Genomic DNA, 24047 nt, shown 5'->3' on the forward strand with positions numbered 1-24047 from the left:
TTGATATACAATGTACTTCTTCAAACACTTGCCATTTCCAGGAGCATAGTGAAGATGCCAATGCTGAATGAACTCCGAGATGTCTCGAGTTTCTTTGAAGCTCTCCTTTACAGCAGAAGCCTAACACATGTGCAGTTTTCAGTGAAAATCTTCTCACGTGGGATTACAAGGAAAAGAAAAGGCAGACCTTTTCGCGAAAGAGAGAACAAAATTGAATAATATACACAATATTTTTCATAAACATGAATTAAAAAGAATCTTTAATAAAACGACAGTAAAAAAAGTATAAAAACAATTTATTGCAGACAAAGGAAATACGACAGGTTCATTTTCTCACAGATGTTTTACCAACACCTTTTCCCTTCCTGCTGGAACTAGCACTGTTGCTGGTGTTGAAGTTGTCGTCATCAATATCAGGCGAAAGTATGTGTCTAACCGCTGCTTCCATTTCAGGTTGATCAGCTTTACATTGTGGACAAACAAGCATCTGTCTCCTGCAGTAATGTTTCACGCAATACAGGTGAAATAATATGTTACATTCACTACACCTGTAACCCTGAAACACAAATATATTTCAAGTTTATTCACCTATCAGCGCTTTGGTTTATGTACAGATATGGAAATAAAATGTGGACCGAGTCTGGTAGCAGTTCTCCTGAATGTAGCCAACAAACTTCGCAAGACTGTCCACAAGTAGTATACATTTAGGCACTCTTAGTTACTGCACATACGCAATGTGTTATATCTGGAACTTAGTAAAATTAGGCAGTCCATTTTTTTTTCTGGGTTTGTACATATCACATACACACTGCATTCACATTCATAAGTCTTGATTTTACAGCAGTGTGTTGGAACTTACTGTGATATTGGAATAAAGAAAGACGAAGTTTGAATAATTTCAAGGGGAAAATCCTGAGTAGCTCAATCAGTAGATCATTGGTGTGCTCAATCAAAGGTACCAGGTTCGATGCTCAGCCCCAGAACAATTTTTCCCTTGAATTTCTCTAGTCATATTTAAAAAATCCAGGTATGATATAATCAGGTGTACAGCTTCCAATATAAATTAAATTATATACATATATATATTGATTCTTTGGTACGACTAATAGAGAAATAAATTTCAGCTCACGATGACACCCCAATGGGTTCCAACTGAAAACAAGGAAATTTCCTATTTTTCGTCAGCTGACTCTGAAATTCAAGTGAAAACAAACATAGACATGAAATTACGGAAATGCATGTTAGCACAGGTTCTGATCAATGTACAAATCCTATAATTATTTTATCTCTGCCTCTGTGCAACGTCACATTTGCGGTGGGGAGGGAAGGAGATGGCAGAAAGCTTGTAATGCTTTTTAATATGCTGACACCCACAACTAAGATAAGCCACTTAAAATTTAACGGTCACTGACTGGCAGTGATAAAATGTAAAATCTGTAGAACAATGAGTCAATGCTAAGTGGACGTATAAAAACAGATGAGTGTGTTTCAGTTTTGCTGAACTTCAAGAGAAGCTAATGCTTTTAAAGTCTGTGTGACTGTAGCCAGTATATATTTTCATTTGGCTTTACCTTATTTATGGTTTGATTTTCTATTATTTTACTTCTATTTCTGGTAGTGTGGAAGAGAAGGCCTGATGGCCTTAACTACACCAGATAAACAATATCAGTCTTACTAATAAACCGTGTATAGTTTTTATACCAGACTTATCCAGAGTTGAGACAGAAAACGTTACTAATAAACCTTGAATAAGCTATGGACGTATAAACAGACTGTAACTATACAATGGGAATTGCTTTGCAGTAGTTATATACACGAAACCCCTTGTTTAAGCGTTGTATATAGCGAAAAAATGGCCGCCCCTCTAACAGCTGTTCGTATCGACTGTCATTTTATGATGATGGTTACCTTGTAACCACAGAAGAACAAACCAAAGATCATAGAATTATTAGAATAATATTGCTGTAGCTTGCACTCTTTGACCAAAATATAGTGAGGTAATCGATTAGAGCCAGTTGTACTATCGATATTTAACACGCCACACTAGAGCGCTCTACCGGATGCAATAGAGAACCTCAGATATTCCATTACCTTTTGTAAGGAAGAAATGACGAAACTATGACGTATCTGTGTAACAGTTATACTGTTATACACGACGTATGTACTGATTATTAGTAAGGAATTTACACACGACTTATAAACGAGCTACTCATTGTATAAATATAAGACAGTTAAACGTCTGTATATAGAGTTTTTATTAGTAAGACCGTATATATATATACACACAAATTAAAAAAAAAAACAGTTGAACGTAAGGCACATAATGAAATGTTTTCTTTCTAGTGCCTGATCTACAGCTGTTTCAAATTGAGTTAACCCTGGCAGGTATTTGACTAAGAAGTTCATTAATTCATGTAAGTGACGCTATGTAAAGATACATCTTTATGGAAGGGGAAAGCTTAGTAAAGACAATTCGTTTTGGTTGTCTACAGTTGAGTTTCTAGGATTTATGAAAAGTCTAATAACTAGTTTAATTAGAAATAGAAGTAAAAAGAAAACCCGGACAAAGCCAGGTGTTTTCAGCTATAATAATAATAATGTTGTTGTTGTTGTCTAGTCCCTGCATTTGGCAATGAAGCCATTAGCAGTCGTGCTTTCCAATACTTTTGAACTGTAGTTTCTTCTGATCTTAATGCTTCACAGGTCTTCAAGTGGTCTTCATTCATTTCTGCTGGATCGTTACACAGGACACATATGGGTGAAGCTGAGATACCTATTCTGTAGAGATGACTTGCTAGACAGTCATGATTTGTCAATAGTCTGAAGGCTGCAACTGCTGTTTTCCTTGGTCTCTGGGGGATTATATCTGGGTTGGAAAGTAGTGTAATCCATTTTTGTCTTTAGCATTTGATTCTATTTCTTGTAGGTATGAATGAGAAAATTTTGTAGTGATCAAGCGTTTTATTGAGGAATATGAGAAATTAAATTTAGATTTTTGTTTTATTGTTGTGCCTTTCTTGGCAAGTGTGTCTGCGGTTTCATTCCCCATGACTCCACAGTGTGCTGGAATCCATTGGAGACGGACAATCTTATTAACTTTTTGGAGTTGTGTTAACATTTTGTAGCATTCTCTTATTTTTGTTGACTTCTTTGTAGCATTTGAACATATTCCCTGAATTGCAGCTTTAGAATCTGAAAGAATTACTGTCTTGTTATATTTATTTAAGGGAAGATTTAATAATTGTCGGAGAGCAATGTGTATAGCCTCTATTTCACCATCATAATTTGTTGTGTCTCTGCCAACAGAATGATAAAAGGAAAAATGTGTACATGTAATCCCAGCTCCAGTAAGGTTTTCTGTGGTGGATCCATCGGTATATATGTGTAGCCATTCTTCTGTAGGGTATCTAGTATTGATCGTTTCCAGTGCTAGAAGTTTTTGTATTTCTTTTGGTGAGCCTGATTTACTTATTTCCTCTGTTAATTCCAAACTGAAGGTAGGTTGCAATAATTCCAATGGATTTTCTCTTATAAGTAAATTTTCTCTTGTGTTAGGAATGCTCAATTTGGATTTAATCTGTGTTACCTTTTCTAGGAAACTACTATGAGTTTTAAGGATTGAAGAAGGGAGGTTCTTTTCTGTCCATTTAGAGTTTGGCAGTCGTAACATTTTCTCATGTTGGAGCAGTGCTTGTTCTTCTATTTTTGTTGTTATTGATGGGATCCGTGTTAAGACAAGCATGGCATCAACAGGTGTGGATTTAACTGCTCCAGTGATTAGGCGAAGAGCCTGATTTTGTATTTGTTCAAGTTTATTGATGTTAGCATTTGCTGCTGTTATTAAAGCTTCAGAACAGTACAAGAGGTTTCGTTTAATATACATTTTGTATGTTGCATTAAGGACTCTCCTTGAGCAGCCCCATTTAGCACCAGCTAACCTTTCCAGGATTTGCAGTTTCTTTTCAACCTTTTCTGAAATGTTTGTTATATGTTTTTTCCAACTAAGTTTTCTGTCGAAAGTGATGCCCAAGTATTTGGCATCATCAACTGCTTTGAGTGGTTTATCATTATAATTTATGGTAATATTCACTGGTTTATATTTTAGTGTAAATAATTCATAAGTTGTTTTTTCTACATTAATAGTCATGAGCAGGGAAAGGATTTATATGTAAATACATATTTACTTATAAAGCTAATATAATTTATATTTTGCATTATCTTTATGTTTCACAATGTGTAGGGTTGAAAAATCCTACTTTTATTTTCCATATTTTTCCATATTTTAGAGTTTAGTACATATTTTCGTTAATTTCCATATATTTTCCATATTTCATATAAAACAGTCCATATTATATTAGGTTTAACAATAAAACAAAACAAAATTCCATTAACTTTTAAAAATACATTTCAACAATAGAGATTTAAACACATGTTCAGTAATCCCTTTAACATCAGAGTTATTTGAAAATTAGCAGTCCTATCAACAATGGGAAAGTAAGTTACAAAACTGTATTAATTTAATTTAAAATTTTTAACAGACTTCAGTTGTGCAGCTCAACAGTTAAATGCCAGTCAGAGTACACATAGGTTCAGTTTTGTAAATCATACTATAAAGACGGTAAATATGCCAAAAGTACGTCATTCAGTCAATTTAAAATCAAAACTAACAAGTTACATTTCAGAATTTAAAGAAGATGGTTTATCAACTGACAATAAAATATTATTTTGTAATTTGTGTCAGTGTGCAGTATCATCTACACAAAAGTTCCTGGTGCAACAACACATTACAACTAGTAAACATCAGGCCAACAAACAACTAAATTCCAAGCAGAGACAATTGTTTTTAACACAACCAACAACATCGAATGTAAGATCTGAGTTTAACATCGACCTGTGCCGTTCTCTCATCTCTGCTGATATTCCTCTCTACAAACTAAAGAATAAGGTCTTCAGGGAATTCCTTGAAAAATATACTCAACATACAATCCCGGATGAGTCAACACTTAGGAAGACGTATGCTCCATCCATCTACGATGAGACAATACAGAAGATAAGAGATGAAATTAAAGATAGTTCAATTTGGGTTTCCATTGATGAGACTCCCGACAAAGAAGGTAGACTTGTTGGTAATGTAGTTATCGGTTTGTTAAGTGAACAATATTCTGAACGAATTCTTTTACATTGTGATGTTCTAGAAAAGTGCAATAACAAAACTATAGTTAAACTGTTCAACGAAGCTATGGGTATCCTGTGGCCAAAGGGTATTATGTACGATAATGTGTTATTCTTTATTAGCGATGCTGCCCCTTATATGGTCAAAGCTGGACAAGCATTATCTGTTGTATATCCTAAATTGACTCATTTTACTTGTGTGGCGCATGCATTTCATCGTGTGGCAGAAGTGGTCAGAGACAATTTCCCTAAAGTAGATTTGTTGATTTCATCAGTGAAAAAAGTATTTCTCAAAGCTCCCAGTAGAGTTAACGTGTTGAAAGAAATGTACCCTGAAATTCCATTGCCACCAAAGCCAATTTTAACTAGATGGGGTACATGGCTAGAAGCAGTTGAATATTATGCCGAACATATAGACTCTATTAACAATGTTCTCCTTGCATTGGACTCTGAAGATGCAGTCTCAATTGATACTGCGAAAACAGTTACCTGTGACATAAGTGTGAAGAATGACTTAGCTCACATTCAGCATACATTTTCATGCATCATAAAAACGCTCAAAAGTCTCCAAAATAGGCACCTTTCACTATCTGAAAGTTTTGAAATTATAAATAGTACTGTGGAACAACTGAATCGTGGTAGAGGTAAAGTTGCAGATGCAGTAAGAGCTAAGGTGGACACTGTACTTTCAAAAAACCCTGGATATGAAGAACTACAAAAGGTTGTTGCTGTGATGAGTGGTGAATCAACAGTGAAGATTAACTTGGACTTATCCCCAGCAGACATTGTGAAATTGAATTATGTACCAGTTACTTCTTGTGACGTCGAACGCTCTTTTAGTCAGTATAAATCTATCCTCAGAGACAATAGAAGAAGATTCACTTTTCAGCACTTGAAAGAAATGTTTGTAACCTATTGTTATGGTAACAGACAATAAAAATTGTGTTTTGTTGAAACTACATTGGAAGATAAGGTACGTCCATTATATTTTTTGTTTAGTTTGATTAAAATGTACCAATATTTAACGTACATAGTCATTTTTTTATAATTTTAAGTCCATATTTAATTCCATATTTTGGTAAAAATAACTACATATATATTTACATATTTCATATATTTTTAGTCCATATAAATCCGTTCCCTGGTCATGAGGTTTTTGGAGCTCCATTCATGTACCTTGTTGAGGGCTGTTTCTATTCTGTCTTTAATTAATTTAGGTTTTTTTGGAGAGCCTGGAGTCCAAATGACTATGTCGTCAGCAAATAAAGCAATTTTGGTTTCTGAAGTTAGTATTATTGATGTAAGGTCGTTTATATAAATATTAAAGAGCGTTGTGCTCAGAACAGCACCTTGTGGAAGTCCTCCATGTGTTTGTTTATATTTGGAAATGTATGTATTATATTTTGTAGCGCAAAATCGTTGTGAAATAAACTGGGTTATCCATTTCAGCATGTTACTTTTCACACCTATTGATTGCAACTTCTCAATTAATTTATTTCTCCAGACTGAGTCATATGCTGACTGAAAATCAATGAATACTGCTAAGGTGTCCTCTTGTCTATTGAAAGCTTCCTTGATGTCTTGGCTTAGTAGAAGTACATTTTCACTTGTACTATGATTCTGTCTGAAGCCGGTCTGTGAACTATTAAGTAGGTTGTAGTATTCTAGGAACCAGTTAAGTCTAGATGCTACCATTCTTTCCATCACTTTTGCAATAACGCTGGTTAAAGATATTGGTCTGAAGCTATTAATATTGTTTGAAGGTTTATTTTTCTTTAAAATCGGGATGATAATGGCTTTTTTCCAGTTGGATGGTACAGTCATTTTCCAACATGTGTTATACAGTTTAAGTAGGATTTCTTTTCCTTTCCTGCCAAGGTGTTTAATAAACTCCGGGTGGATCTTGTCAGGTCCTGGAGATTTTTTGTTCTGTAATTGTTCTATTGCTAGATCCAGTTCTGTGTCGTTAAAATCTTGATTGAAAATATCATTTTGTATATCTTTTGGTTTGTTAGTTTCCCTGATAGTTTTTTGGATAGTTTTATCTTCTTTCTTGTATGCTTGGGGTATTCTTTGAGACTGAGCATAAAATTTGTTAAGGGAGTCTGCTATTTCCCTATCTGTAGTTAAGCTTTTGTTATTATATTTTAATGGTTCTGTTGTATTTTTTGATAATTTTGTTTTATTAAGAAATTTGTAGATTTTATTTCCATCTTTCCTATAGTCCATATGTTCTACAAAATTTGTGAAACTGGTCTTCTTTGCTGTAATTAATTCTTTCTTAAAAGCGGCTGCTTTTCTTCTCCAGTTTTGTACATCTTCTGGACACTTGGTTCTTTCGGCTTTGACCCTTGTTATATTTCTTTCGTGTTTTAACTTAGATAGAGATGGAGACCAAAAGTAGCTATATTTCTTTAACTTTCCTTTGGGAATATGTTTTTTGGCTGCTGTCAATAACATTTCACAAATTTTTTTTATTCATTTCATCTGTTGACTTGAACTCTGATTCTAGCAGTATATTACACCTCCCTTCTATCTCATTTTGGAAATTGGACCAATCTGCTTTTTTAAAATTCCAAGAAGTTTTTATTTTTGGTTTATTACTTTTATTTATTAGACCTGTTATGGAGTTTATGGTGATTCTGTGGCCTGAACCTGGGTCTTCTATTATTTCTCTTTTTGTATTGTCAATTATATCAGATGACACCATCAGAAGATCAGGATTTGTACCAGAACCATTATAATGAAGGTAAGTGGGTGGATCATTTGGATTAAATATTAATTCCATTGTTGATGAGTTTATTAGACCTTCTATGACTCTTCCTGCTGAATTTATATCTCTGTAGCCCCATCTAGGGGAGTGTGCATTAAAATCACCTATTAAAATACTTTTGGGTTCTATGGGGATAGAATTTAGGTCTAGTTTATTGTCTGGAGGATTGTAGATATTGTAAATTCTGTAGTGGTAGTTACTTTTCCATACTTCAATTTTAACTATTTCTGACTTATCTTGTTCTTCCATTGTATTTTTGATTTGGATAATAGCTTTTATATTTCTTTTAATTCCTGTAAGAATACCACTTGCTATTTGACGAGCCTTTGGAAGTATGTGTGTAGTGTACTGATCCATTTCAAAGTATATTTCCTGTTCTTCTGATAGATTGGCTTCTTGTACTGTGAAGGCATCTATATCCTGATCTTCTAATATTTTCATTAGCTCTTGCTTTTCAGACTGTGACATGCCTCCTGCATTCCACTGTAGAATTCTTAAAGTATTGGAATTGGTATGGTGAGATTTGCCTAAAGATGTCCCCACCCGGAGATCCGATTGGGGGACAGTTTTAACTCTGGAATATTTATCTTTAGGACTCATACTCATGTATGTTGTGGCTTTCATGTAACTGTTTTCTTAACGGGCACCAGTTTTTACAATGTGGCAGTTACATCACCCGACGTAAACCCCCATTATGCAAGGAATAATAATAATAATAATAATAATAATAATAATAATAATAATGTAGTAAAAATAACGAATAGAAAACAAAAAGAGAAAAAGAAATTGGACTTGCAATGCTGATTTATTACTCTGTATGCCTGGCTTTCAAGACATGGACTGTCCATCTTGAATGAAATATGTTGTGGTTTTTCTCTCTACAGGTAAATCCCATGAGCAATATTTATATCAGTGCAGTTTTGTATGTAGTCACTTTCAATTCATAATTATAATACCTAAGGGCAACACACTAAATTATCATGAGGCTTAATGTCTTGCAGTTAAGCTTACAGAAAAACTGAAGCAGTTACTAGTTGAGTAAGTTTCGGGAAATTAAAGCAACACTTACTTGGATAACAATGTGATTACAAAGCAAGCACGTTGTGATGTAGTCTTTATATACGCTGGATAGAAGTGGTTCCAGCTCTACAATACCCAACAGGCTGAGGTAAATTTTTCCATCCTGCATAAAGAGAAAAACATTTTAAAGTTTTCAATATGTTATATTTATTGTTCTAATTTTTATATCACCGTCTCTTTTACAAAAAAATACTAATAAATAATTGATTAAATGGTGATCTTACTCGTGTTAATTATGTAAGCATGTGTGGCATAATTAACACGAGTAAGATCACCATTTAATCAATTATTTATATTAAAGTGTTAAAAGTAGTGTACAAAAGATTCAACATGGAAAAAAATATTGTTCTATTTACCCTCATCCAATATATTGCATATGTTTATACTGTTAATATCAGAACATTATATTAAAATTACATAAACTTAAATAGTGCATGTGCCCTTTTTCCAAAAAACATATTCATTATCATTTAAAATGCAGATTTTCGAGAATACTTATAATTTATTAAGCTCAGTAATACCACAGTCTAGTATATACAGTCACGAACCTTGAGTCTATGAGGGTAATATACCTGGTAAGGTTTATCTTGTCGCAGTAGCAATAAAACCAAGTCCCTTCAAATGAGTGTGGAGATTATAGGAGGGTTGTAAATTTTCAGGATTCCTTTCAAAATCTTGTTATTGTACAGGCTGCCGGAACTCAGTTTCTTGAAAGACAAGCTCAGTGACGGAACGGAACTGACGAAGAGAGATATTTTGTTATTTTATTTTATGCTCGACCATGCCGAAATGTAGTAATTATACACCTTTAATGCACCTCATTAAAGTACACCTATTCATTATAATTCAGTTGTTCAGCCAATGAGAAATCACCTTTGTACCATTATAAAACCGCAAGTATCGATTATTCTCGGATATGCAATCGAAAGACAATTAGCGAAAAGTCACAGAGGCTGGAAATCCAATACTGTCGCAGAAGGTTATGTTCTGTTACTATAATAATTAGCGTTAATTGTAAAATATAATATTCAAATAAATTCAATTTGTCATCTCGTTTTTCAATTCTAAATCAATTTCCAGGTTATATCAAGACTAATGTTCATGTTATTCTCTAGATTATATCAAGGTCAATGACATTTGTGGCTCGGAAAAAATCAATACTTTCGCGTCTGCGCACATCTCACAATTGAGGTCAATTCCGCTCCTCACTTACATAACCATAACATGAATCTTATGAATAATTTCAAGTTAGAAATATGGTCGAGCATAAGAATTCGTATGAAACTTGCCTATAATGGTAATTAAGATGCTCGTATGAAAATTATGAAACTCGCTTGCGCTTGTTTCATAAACAAACATACTCGCGTCTTAATTACTACCATTATAGGCTTGTTGCATAATGTACTATTTCGCTACAGAATGTATCAACTAGTCCCTTCCGACACTGGATGGATGGACGGCATTGCTCACTCCCCCCCTCGCCATAACAATACAGACAAAGTAAGATATATCTCCTTTCTCTCTCTTTTCACAGTGAGGCAAGATACATCACATAGCCTTTAGAAACAATAGAACTGTGCAGGTACTATTTCGCATTGTCTGTAATGAGGCGATAGTAGCGATCCTAGTGATTAGCAACTATCTATGGATGCATATTTACTACGTATTGAGCTTCGTGACTGTATATACCAGACTGTGGTAATACTGGTAAAAGTGAATTTAATCTTTACTATCCAATTTTTGTCTTCTTCCGTCACAAAAGACTTCTGATGCTTTGTATGATTGGTTACTTTCATACTACTGGTATAAAGGAATTTAACCTTTGTTCAACATAATTCGAAATTTTCTCAGGCTTCCAGCCAGGTCATAAGTTGGTGATCCACCGACGTTTCGAGGATGTTCATCTTCCTCATCTTCAGGGTTAAGTGATCACTTATCCCTGAAGATGAGGAAGATGAACATCCTCGAAACGTCGGTGGATCACCAACTTATGACCTGGCTGGAAGCCCGAGAAAATTTCGAATTATCACGTCGCCAGGAAAGCTTCAGTAGTTATTTGTTCAACATATTTTCTATACAAGTCCTGTCTTGTTCTGTTAGGTATCTGTAAGGAGATCTTCATCATTCACTTGCGATGCATTAAGTTCAGAGTAAAACAGTGTTGAAATATGTAGACTTCTGATTCCTTGTGGAACTGGGCTCTTCCATCAAATACCTTACTATAATAATGCCGGACAGCTAGCAGTTTTGCATGCGAACGACGCTGGTGCTGCTACCTAGGCAGCCGGTGTGGATATACTCGCGAAACAAGCTGTAATCAATTGCAATGTATATTGTTGCTGGGCTAGTTAATAGTTTTATTAATTAGTGCTGTGTTAAAATGTCAGGGTGTATGTGTGCTGTTTATAATTGTGACAATTGCAACATTAGGCCTACAAATTGCTCCAAATCGTACTTTCGATTTCCGACATTTCATAAAACGTGAGTCAACAAAATTCGTTATTAGGCCTAATGCCTTTGTCTGTGTTGATAGAACAATAAAAATTAGCTTTTTTATTTAGACCTATATAATGAATAGAAGTTAAAATACTGTATATTGGACATTTTAAGGTTTTAGCAAATTAAGTTTTATTGTTGTCCACATGCCTTCACTAATAATTATTACAAGCATCAAAATACTACCATTTCTAGTTTTGCAGTTGTCAGCAATGGGTATATACAGCATTATTGTAAATTCATTCCTAATGTCAGAACTGATTTCGTCTCGCTGAAGCAAAGAAAAAATATGTAACAATTAATAATTACAGAAAGTAATATGAGGTATGCAATATTCTCATAATATGCAGCTCTAATATAAGGTAATAATTTTACATTAAATACTATTCAACATTTCTTAAGTGTTTCATATATTATTCCACATTAGTAACTCACGTTTTAAACAATAGTCAGAATCCTGCTATGTTAATATTTGTATATGTAGACGTAATTCCATCCCCCTCCGCTAGATGTCAGGTCCGCAATATTTCGCACTCACGCCAATGCTACTAGTATACAGCTGTCTGCTATTATTATAGTAAGGTATTTGCTTCCATATTGTGAAACAGGTCATACCAACCCCAATATTAAAAATTTTTCCATGAAATTAGCAGACTATAATCTCTGCAAAATGGCGATTTTAATGAAATGATCTGCGGATCTTACCTCTCAAGGATATTTCTCTAATAATAATTTTGTAATGCCTCTGACTCTACTCAATAACCTTCTAACCCTCCCACTTCCTGACCACGAAAATCACATCTCCAATCAAAAGTTAAATGTTATCAATTTTCTGTAATTGTTAGATAACAAACCTTCTCACACAGCCAGAGTTCTCTGCAGAATTTATCAATTAATATCTCGACTTCAGACTTTGTCGTGTTTCCTGGAAGAACTGAATTTAAGTTGAGGCATTCTGTAGAAGTGATATATCCATTTTCTGAACATACAATCTCAAAGAGAACTTTCTTGAAGAATTCCATTTCTGCAGCTGTGAATCTACCAAATGTTTTGCTGCAATATAAGATAAGATTAATAAATAAATTAAAAATTACTGTGACACACAGATATAGGAAGAAGCATACAGCACAATGATCCCTTCTCCTCTATTTTATATCATATTTCAGATTCGATTATGCTTGTGGAGTGCAAATGGCCATTTGAATATTAACATTTTGTCTCATATCTATGCAGAAATTGTTTACATTAAATAAAATACCTACTGAATGTTTTCAAATATTTTAGACATTTATTTACTACAATTCGTTTAGCTTGCCTTATGTATCAGTTGTAATATACAATAAATAAGTCACCAGAGTTATTAACATTCTTAGAAATACAAAAATTAAACCTATATATAATATACTTCACTAAACATCATATGAAACAACAGGAATTATTGTCACAATCACTGGAAGGATATAAACTAGGAGGTAGCTATTGTAGACAGAATCTACAGAAAGGAGGTGTGTATATATTTGTTAGAAATGATATAAATTTTAATAAATCAGCCTTTCAAAATTTAGCAGAGAAAAAGATTTAGAATTAAGAGCTCTGTGTGGTAGAATTATAATTAAAATTTGGTACTGTTATAGGCCAAGTCATAGGTTTATAAGTTTTCCCTTTGGAGATTTCAAACATTTTCTTAATCTACAGTAAAACCCCGATAAGAACTGTTCAAGGGACCGGGTGTAAAATGCCTATTAACCGGGACCGCGAATTAAGAGGGTATACTAATTTTGACTTACATACAGTGTCTGTTAGTATTTTTCTTTATTGAAATACATGATTCATGAAAGGTAATACAGTATTACTCCATTATGTAATTATTGTACTGTACGTCAAAGACATTTACAATAATATGTACTGTACTTAATTCTTTCGAAAAAAGTCATTTATAGTTGTTTGCCGTGTGCGTGTACTCCAAGCCCTCATGTTTACCACACTTCAGTTTCTGTGCTTACATCCTCCCGACGTCGCAGCTGTAGTGATTGTCTCTATTTTTTTTTATCGTTCTTAACGTCGATGATGGGATTCCTAATGCATCAGAGAGTTGTTTCTGAGTAAGAGTACTGTTCTCATCGTACTTTCGTAAGATTTACAATTTTTCCGACACAGAAAGGGCTTTTTCGTTTAACACTCATTGTAATCACATTCACAGACACTTCAATATACTAAAGGACAACAAACTGCCCAGCAAAAATTTCCAGAATTTTATTACGTCCAAGTAAGGAATGTTATTTGAGAGAGAGGGTTAGCAAGAGGGCGAGATATTGTAACTATATGTAGGCTTTAACCACGCAGGTAAGGAGTCGAATAAGAGAGCGTAACAAGAGGGTGGGGTATAGGCTACTAAGGTATGAAGTATGAAGGTTTAAATGCGCAGGTAAAGGGTCGAATACCAATACTTTTCAGGTTAATGGCACCAGTGAGCTCAATGACCAAGATGTTTCAGTGCTGTTACAATACATTGCTGAAAATTACAAGGAAAATATTCCACAAAAGCAGCGTATTATGCGGGACTTGAGCGCAACAAACAGGGTATTTTATAAAGGTGTTATATATGAAATGTGCAGGGACCGGACAAAAAAAGCGTATTACACGGGATAGTGTAATAAGCGGGCGCATCTTATTGAGGTTTTACTGTATTAGAAAATGCCTCTTGTTTTTCTAATTTTCATAAATGATCTTGGCTCCTTAATAAAAGAAACAGGTTATCTTATACTACGAGGGGGATCCAGGAAATAACGACCGATTTGTTTTAATAATTAAAAAAAAATATTTATTTGAAAAACAAAGTCTGTTACATAACTGAAGCTTCCTTTACTTCTCTACATAATCACCACCTACATTTAAACATTTGTCGTATCTGTTCACTAGCTTTAGAATTCCCGTGTTATACTCCTCTGCCGCCAGTTCATTAAGCCAGGTGTTTACTGTCTTCTTCAACTCTTCATCACCTCCAAAACGCGTACCACCCAGAAAGTCTTTCAGCTTAGTGACAAGGTGAAAATCGCTAGGAGCAAGGTCTGGACTATAGGGCAGATGATCAAAGATTTCCCAACCGAATTGATCCAGCAATTCTCGAGTTGAAGCAGCAGTGTGCGGGCGGGCATTGTCGTGAAGAAGCACAACTCCTCTCGAAAGCATTCCTCGCCTCTTGTTTTGGATGGCTCGCCGTAGTTTTTGTAAAGTCTCACAATAACGATTTGCATTGATCGTAGTGCCTTTTGGCATGAAATCCAGCAAAAGAACACCTTTGCGATCCCAAAAGATGGTAGCCATGACTTTCTGTGTTGAGAGAGTCTGTTTGAATTTTCTCGGTTTCTTGGGTGATGAGGGATGATGCCACTGACGTGATTGGCGCATGGTCTCTGGGGTGTTGTGAGACAGCCAGGTCTCATCACCAGTCACAATTTGATCAAGAAAGGCGTCTCCATCTGTGTGATATCGCATCAAGAATGTCAATGCTGAGGCCATTCTCTGAGTTTTGTGTTGGTCACTCAGTTGCCGTGGAACCCATCATGCACAGATTTTGTGTTAGCCAAGATGATGCGACACAATTTCACCAAGCAAAGAACGAGAAATGTCAGGAAAGGCAATATGCAATTCGTCGAGTGATGTGCGCCTGTCTTGCAAGATTCTGTTGTTCACTTTAGTCTTCAGGTCTTCTGTGATGAGTGATGGGCGTCCGGGTCGAGTTTCATCGTGGACATTTGTTCGCCCATTGTTGAACATTTCGCACCATTTTCTCACATTTCTTTCATTCATTACAGTATCACCATACACTTCTTTCAATTGCTGGTAAATTTCTGCAGGTTTCAAATGTCGGGCATTCAAAAATCGAATCACACTCCTCACCTCATGGTTGGCGGGATTATCAATCACGTCGTTGATTTTGAAGTAACACAAAATAGACAATGGCGACTTGTTGCAACCAGTACTCACAACATTATGAGAACACATGTTAAGGAAGCCAGTTGACCTTCAAACAAGGAAGGGGAGTCAGCTGCGCGGCGGGTATGAGCGAACGGTCGTTATTTCCTGGACCCCCCTCGTATTTGCAGATGACACGAGTATCATAATAACAGACAGCAATTTTGCCACATTTAAATATAAAACAAAAATAATTGTCCTTAAAATTTATAATTAGTTCACAACAAATAAACTAGCATTAAACATTAATAAAACTAACATAATTTAATTTAAAACCACTTCAAATTTAATCTCTGAAACATTAGACACAATTATCAACAATATAAACCTACTGGAAACATCAACAACCAAATTTCTTGGTTTGCATATTAATAATAAACTGGAAAAATTATATTAAAGAAATAACTCCCAAACTTAGTTCAGCATGCTTCACATTCTGGTTCTGTCCAAACATGTTGTTGTTAAATAATTGATATAATGGCAATCTTACTCGTGTTAATTGTTTAAGCATGTGCGGCTTACAGCTGTTTCGGTGCTTCTTCACACCATCCTCAGAGCCTACTAGATCTCGGCGTCATCTCGAACTTCGCTGCCTGTAGTGTGGGTGCATTCGATTGTTGAAAAGTGTTGAAATGTGGCGTCAAATAGTGTTTGTGTTCTGAAATTGATCTGTGTGTTGAGAATTTGATCAGAGTGTGTTTTGGTGTGTCTGTATATTTCATATTGTTCTAGTGTGTTGAGTTTTTGGTTTTTGGGTTGTATGTATAGGATTTAGTAGCTCTGAGGATGGTGTGAAGAAGCACCGAAACAGCTGTAAGCTGCACATGCTTACACAATTAACACGAGTAAGATCGCCATTATATCAATTATTTATATACACGTGTTAAAAGTAGTGCACAAAAGATTCAACATGGATGTTGTTGTTGTTTTCTAATGCTAGGCATTTGACAATATAGTCATTTGACCTCTTGCACTCCAATATTTTTCAAAGATATTGTCATGGTCAGCCAATGAAGCACAGATTTTGAGGTGTTCCGAATCCATTTCTTGATTTGAATTGCACAATGGGCAGTTAGGGGACTGATATATTCCAATTCTATTCTCTCCAAACATAAAAATAAGGCAAATTATGGATTCGTTTTTTCATGTCTAAGATACAAATATTGTAAAATCCAATTTGCCTACTCTAATATGTTTCCTCAATAAATGTCTTGGACAGAGGCTGGACTTGTTGCATGTCAAAGCAAAGACTGGGTGTGTCTGTAAATGTTTCTTCTTTTCAGAAGATCATAGAAACACTTCACTCTCTTAGTGTGAATTTTTTTTTCCTATTAAAAAATTTAACCTTTCCTTAGAATGTTTAGGACTCTGCTTTCTTCTTTCGGTAACCACAATGACAGAATACGTATCATAGTCCATTTTGATTAGAAAGCTGCTATGGAGCCTTCTCATTGGCTGACGAGGACATGTTGCATATTGTTTGAATCATGACTGTGGGTGGACATGTTACGAATAGAATGAACACCTTTTCACACTTTAGAAACTAAGGGACTTGATGTGATATGTAAGGAGTACAAAACATTACTGAATAAAGAATGAAAAGAACTACCTGTTCCATCTGTTATCTGAAAAAATGTACTATGGTGGACATCAGAGGTCTGCATCAGACGTTTTCGCTCGAGCACGAAGTAGTTCATAGCATAATCCGATAGGTAGCGCACATGCATGATGAGTAAAATTGTCGCAAGTGATAAATCCTCGAATGGTATAAGCCGAGCGTTAGACATTCGTTCTTGTTACAGTGATGAACTGTGTAGTAACATCATAGATGTTTATCATTTCAAAATTTTGCAGCGTTTAACTAACCTCTCCATAGTACAACTACAAAACTTGCTTTAAAATGTAATATAAATGCTGTAGGTAAATTCCCCCCCCCCCTTACACAGGAGTGATTTTGTTTTTGCCATATCTGATAGATGTTATTGGATGTAAATGTAATTATTATAAACAGAGAACACAATCACGATAATGCAAGAAATGTATCAAGTTTTCTAGTAATAATAATAATAATAATAATAATAATAATAATAATAATAATAATAATAATCTCTAATAATTAATGTATCAATCTTTGCATCTGTAACAGTTGTGCAGCATGATTATTCGTTTTATTATATTTTCTGTGACGTTATCTCTGCACTAATATTGTTATTAATCTACTGCTATATCAATAATATTTTGTAAAACGTTTCTACATTGTCGCAGTATATAGGTGGAACACTATGTATGGACCTATCATATTATATATGTGGTAAATCAAATATTGAATAATTATTAATTAGGAATAATAACTGTATATCGAAGTTTTTCATACTATTTTATTTACAACTTCATGTTACTGTTTTGGTACGTTCCATTAGACGTTCGTCATAAATGCAGAAAATAAAGCCTTATTTTTACTGTGTGAGCAAAACATATGTGTATCTTATCTGTCGCCTTCCATACAAGATAAGACATGTCGGTGAGATGACCTTGTACTGTGCTTCTATTTATTACGAGCGTATCACGACCGATCTTATCTCACTCAAGCGTGCAACATTCGACTGAGTTCAAGCGAGCGATTTAACTCCAATGCAGCACTCTGGTGGACATGTTGTTTGTTATGAATGCCAGCTCTACATTATTAAAATGTGATAAAGAGATTTTCTGGAGTAGAACTAACTGCTGCCTGTTGATTGCAAAAACAACTGGAAACCTGCACTTAGAATGTAGTTACATCAGTGATGTCAAGGACGCTATTAAACTTTCAACACCTATGCTGGAAAATCATTATACTACATGCAATAGTCGTTAGTGCAGTCTAAAAGGCCAGGCCTATTGACGGGTACCTCAGCAATGAAATATTTCGATCCAGAAGGAGAAGAACCATTCCTTTATCAAAATTTTGGCACTATCGTATAATGTTTGTTGTGCCAACATTTGCTACAGCGCAAATAACTTCAGGTCCTAGAAAATGAAGTCTTACCTTGTGATTTCGTTGCTTACTAAGTTCACAAGAAGATAATATCTATCACTTGTGTATTCATCTAGTGCCAATCGTATTTCCATATAAAACCGTTTAATTACTTGATTAATGACAGTGATTGCTTTCTCCATGTCTTTTGCACGGGGGGTTTGAGTCATTTCATCTTCTCTGCCTGCAAATAAATAGTTATAATCAAAATTACTAAATTAGACCTACTGAAATTGCAAGGAAAATTACTGGAGTTAATGTCAGTCAACATTGCTACATTTGCGATTTTACTGCAGTGACATCTGGAGTAGAAATATTATGTATACAATGTTAATAAATTTAACAGTTATTCTAACTTAACCTGAGTTTATCACTTCACCAATCTTTTAATAATTATTTTTATCATAGAGAGAACATAAACAAAGCAGCAACAGAAAAAAAGCCCATATTATACAGTATTGTAGGAATACTTCTATAAAACAAATTACCTAAACGCCTAAAAAACTATAGGAAAGTTCAGGATAACAGACAGGGTTTGGAATTGAACGAGTTACATCAGCTTCTTGTCTATGCGAATGACGTGAATATGTTAGAGAAAATTCACAAACGATTAGGCAAAACACAGGATTTTTACTTGAAGCAAGTAAAGCGATAGGTTTGGAAGTAAATCCCGAAAAGACAATGTATATGATTATGTCTCGTGACCAGAATACTATACGAAATGGAAACATAAAAATTGGACATTTATCCTTCAAAGAGGTGGAAAAATTCAAATATCTTGGAGCAACAGTAACAAAACATATAAATGACACTCAGGAGAAAATTAAACACACAGAATAAATATGGGAAATGCGTGTTATTATTCGGTTGAGAAGCTTTTGTCATCTAGTCACCTGCCAAAAAATCTGAAAGTTACAATTTATAAAACAGTTATATTACCGGTAACTCTTGTTCTGTATGGTTGTGAAACTTGGACTCTCACTTTGAGAGAGGAACAGAGAATAAGGTTATTAGGAAAACAGGCCTATTTGGGGCTAAGAGGGATGAAGTTACAGAGAATGGAGAAAGTTACACAATGCAGAACTGCACGCATTGTATTCTTCACCTGACATAATTAGGAACATTAACCTAGACGTCTGAGATGGGAAGGGCATGTAGCACATACGGGCGAATCCAGAAATGCATATGGAGTGTTAGTTGGGAGACCAGAGGGTAAGAGACCTTTGGGGAGGCCGAGACGTAGATGGAAGGAAAATATTAAAATGGATTTGAGGGAGGTGGGATATGATAATAGAGACTGGATTAATCTTGCACAGGAAAGGGTCCGATGGCGGGCTTATGTAAGGGCGGCAATGAACCTTCCCGTTCCTTAAAAGCCATTTGTAAGTAAGTAAGTAAGTAAGTAAGTAAGTGACTATTATACAACACTCTGATAAGCCTGGAAACTCCATCACATTTCCTGGATCTCAATCCTGTAGAGCAGCAATGGTCAACAGGTGGCCCAAGGCGGCTGATGTTTACTTTCCAAAATCATAATTACTGTACTGACATAGTATTCAGTTTCTATTAAGACGTTTCACAAGTTTACAGTGTTTTGCAGTAGACTGTATACGTTCTCATTGTATTGAAAATTCTCTTTTAAAGCTTCAACCCGTGTTCTAACATTTGGTTAGTTATTTACTTGGGTTGGATAAAAAGTAATGGCAACAGTTCGATATTTCTGACATGGCTTTATTCACAGGGGTACAACATTTACGTACCTTCTATATAGTCGCCCCCCTTATTTATTACATCTTGCCAAATGTTTGGAAGGCGTCTACACCATCAGCGCGTCCATCTTTGTTGATGTTCCGTATTGACCGCCCTAAAGCACGGATAAGTTCATCTCTGGTATTGTACCAGGTCCCTCGCAGTGGTTCTTTCACTTTGGTGAAAAGATCGTAATCGCATGGATCATATCGGGTGAGTACGGAGGATGTTCCAGAATCTCCCATTGCCAGCGACGCAAGAGGTCCTTGACAGCAGCAGCGGTATGACTCTTTGCATTATCATGAAGAATGATGGGGTTCTGCACCCCCCAGTGTCGTCGTTTTCTCCTGAGGGCTGGACGAAGGTGGTGCTGCAGGAACCTGCAGTAGTAGTCCGCGTTTACCGTCTGCTTTGGAGGTACAACGTGGTGCAGCATTACCCCATCAATGTCATATGCCACAATGAACATCACCTTCACAGCACTTCCAACAAGGCCTTCCAGAAACTCTTTAACCCATCGTGCCACTGTGCAATATGGCAACGCTGCATCGCCACATGCTTCACACAGTCCCTGAAAACATTCTTGTGCACTACGACCTCGTGCCACTTCAATTTTGATCCAGGAACGTTGTTCTAGTTTTGTAAACGTGGTCTTAGGGCGCTCGCATTATCCCTATGAAAGTCAACGTTCTACACACTGCAGTAGATTGACAGAGTACTGTCGCCGCTGGCTACACTAACTCATCTAACAGTTCTTGTTCATGTCCATACAGCTGGCAACTCTCGAATGCACCATCGTCACGTGACAGCAGTGTTGCCATTACTTTTTATCCAACCTATGTAACTACACTGTACCTATTACTGGGGCTAATAGGTTATTCAGCGTCATTTGAATTTGATAGTGAGATGGTATATGGCGATGTGAAGCCAAGAATTCGCCATAGATTATCTGGTATTTGCCTTTACGATTAGGGAAAAACCTCGGAAAAAAAACCCAGTCAGATAATCAGCCCAAGCAGGAATCAAACAATTGAACCCACATCTGAGAGTAGCTTCTTCGGCTGGCAGTTTTAAAGGTGTGCAACCTGAAGAGACAGCATATGGCAAACCATAAACAATATTTCGAGAAATGTTTATTTAAATCAAGAAAAAAATCAAATCAGTTGAAGAAGAAACTTTTTCCAGCAGACATGTATTTTCACTAATGAAACTAAACAACAAGATGCACCTGTGCTGGCATCTTACCTCGTGACTTACGAACTATCGAAAGCTTGGGGGGGGGGGGGGGGGAAATGCTGGATCAATTAAAAACTCTGCTATGTGTATGTGTAGAAGGATTTCAATTATTTAAGGACCATAAATTTATGTTCCACAAGGTCTTTGTGCTCATTCCTGTTGAAAGAGGAATAATTTTTTCTATTACCGGTACTATTTTCTGCAAGCAGAGTGGGTTGGGGTAATTGGAGTATAAAAAACAGCCTTTTTTAAGTTCAGAGATCCACAGCCTATTACCATGATAAACTTTTCCAGTCACTTTTTTATATGTTAGCATTGTGATCTTCTAGAATTATTCTATTGCATTTTCAAGCATTGGTATGTTGGCCTCTTCTAATCATGTAATAATAACCCGATGTGCAACTATACTCAATTTACGCACAAAATTTGGGCATAATGTGTACTATTGAAGTAAAACATGCTTTAAAGTTCTTATAAAATCAAATTATCCCAATCATAGGTTAGTATGTATCCTAAAACAGAATGTATAGAGGTTAGGTAGGCATTTAAAAATTGTATAATAGGCTATTCAAGTTCTTGATAAGGCTTATTTTGTGAATTTAGAATATCTCCCATTAAAATCAGGGACAGGAAATACTTTGGATATTTGACTTTAACCAATCCATAACCAATTTCATGATCTGGGACAAAAACTAGGTTAGTTACCAGTTAACCTATAATTATACCTAAATTACCCCACGTTTGTAAATTGTAATTTACTAACGAACTGAGAGTACAGAGTTTGTGTGCACTTGATGTGGGTCTCTGGCATCTCCTTAGCCCACGTGAGTTGTGTGGATATAAAGGGAAAAATTGAGACGGTGTCAGGTGGAGTTCCTGGGTAGCTCAGTTAGTAGAGCACTGGTACATTCCACCAGAGGTCCCGGGATTGATACCTGGGCCTGAAACAATTTTTCCCTTGAAATTATTCAAATCTGCTTTACAGGGAGCTTTACCTGAAAACCTAGATTTGCATAATATATAGGCCTACATTACTGTAGGCAAGTTAACAGAAAATCACAATTCCACGTCACACAGAGATTGTGTGCGCTCGATGTGGGTCTCTGGCATCTTGTCAGCCCACGCGAGTTGTGTGGATATAAAGGGAAAAATTGAGACGGTGTCGGCTGGACTTCCTGGGTTCCTCAGTTGGTGGAGTGCTAGTACGTTCAACCAGAGGTCCTGGGATCGATACCCGGCCCGAAACAATTTTTCCCTTGAAATGGTGAATGTTACTTATGTCCCGGCCACTACAGGAACTTGATAAAATACCTTCAAAATGTCTTGGATTTAAAGTATTGAGTAGTAGATAATTGATGTGATCACTGGGAGAGCTGTAAGCCCGCCCAGCCCACCCTAAATACGTACCTTACTTATATACGAAAATCGTCGTGCTTGAACGAAGAATACCGCCATATTTCTTTAATGTAACAGTGGATTTCAGTACTGCCAACATAGTAATAATATACACATCTAATCACATCTTACCTAACCTTTTCATAATACTACACACCTAATCAAACCTAACCTAACCTGTCACATAATACACACCTAATCAAACCTAACCTAACCTGTCACATAATACTACATACCTGTAGTAACATTCCTCACACTTAGTATCATTTCATTTTCATGTAGGCCTACTTATTGCCGGCTTTGCCAATCGTGTCGGTTTCCATCTAGTGGAAGTGGATCATACTAATACTACTAATTTGAAGAAGAAGCAATGGCAACTTTCATAAAAATTACATTTTACATGTTTCGTGATATACTAAATGTGTTAATGTAGTAATAATTGTCTATATATAGTACAAGAATTAAAATGTGTTGTGGATGTGATAAAAGTATTGAAAATTGTTTTATAGCGCCACATTGGCAGTGACAAAAGTGTGCAATATATGTTCAGTGGCCGGTGGATACTCTACATTGACCAAATATAGATTAGTGACATGTAACCCCATCATCAGTGATAAGGTTATGTGAGATTTCATCAGGAGATAGCTTAGTGACAACCAGCCCCACTATCAGTGATAAGGTTAAATAGGAGTTGATGAAGAGATAGATTAGTAGCATGTAGCCCCACCGTCAGTGAAGAAGTCAAGTATTTTCACCTTTTACATTATTTACGGAATAATTGTCACGCTCAGTTTTGTAATAGTAGCCTATAATAAACATACCTGTGACAGATTGAGATATCTTGCAGAACGAAACGCAGGCCTCTTCATATTTTAACATACGGCAACTCATCATTGTTTGTAAAAACATTCTATGAATGTCACTGTAACCTCGTGGTACGTAGGTCATATTGTCTCAATGCTATGGTACCTAACCTAAGTTATACCTATCTTACGTCTGTGCAAAAACCACACACAGACCTATGTCAAACGCCTTCCCGCCGCTTCAGTCTTTTGGACATCCTTCATACCGAACCCACAGGTCCGACATTTGCTTATGATTGGTGCGTTGTTCACAAATTGTACCACGTGGTTCCGATTCCATTCGTGAATTGTCGTC

At 35.8% G+C, this 24047-nt stretch overlaps 1 protein-coding gene across 4 annotated transcripts; it reads right to left on the reverse strand.

Annotated features, from left to right (window-relative positions):
- Nucleotides 1-279: 279 nt before the first annotated feature.
- Nse1 (Non-SMC element 1) lies at nt 280-24037 on the reverse strand. Of its 4 annotated transcripts, XM_069820048.1 has the most exons (6): nt 23711-23988; nt 22319-22435; nt 18522-18693; nt 12376-12574; nt 9015-9128; nt 280-556 (listed from the first exon to the last, which is right to left on the reverse strand). In XM_069820048.1, the coding sequence occupies exons 3-6, from the start codon at nt 18677-18679 to the stop codon at nt 326-328; spliced, it is 702 nt and encodes a 233-aa protein (XP_069676149.1). In that variant the 5' UTR covers nt 18680-18693; nt 22319-22435; nt 23711-23988; the 3' UTR covers nt 280-325. The 4 variants fall into 4 exon arrangements, with proteins under 4 accessions (XP_069676149.1, XP_069676151.1, XP_069676147.1 ...); XM_069820050.1 differs by lacking the exon at nt 22319-22435 and having other exon boundaries at nt 23909-24037; XM_069820046.1 differs by lacking the exon at nt 22319-22435.
- Nucleotides 24038-24047: the final 10 nt, after the last annotated feature.

Source organism: Periplaneta americana, chromosome 3, assembly GCF_040183065.1.
Source record: "Periplaneta americana isolate PAMFEO1 chromosome 3, P.americana_PAMFEO1_priV1, whole genome shotgun sequence".
NCBI classification, from domain to species: Eukaryota; Metazoa; Arthropoda; class Insecta; order Blattodea; family Blattidae; genus Periplaneta; species Periplaneta americana.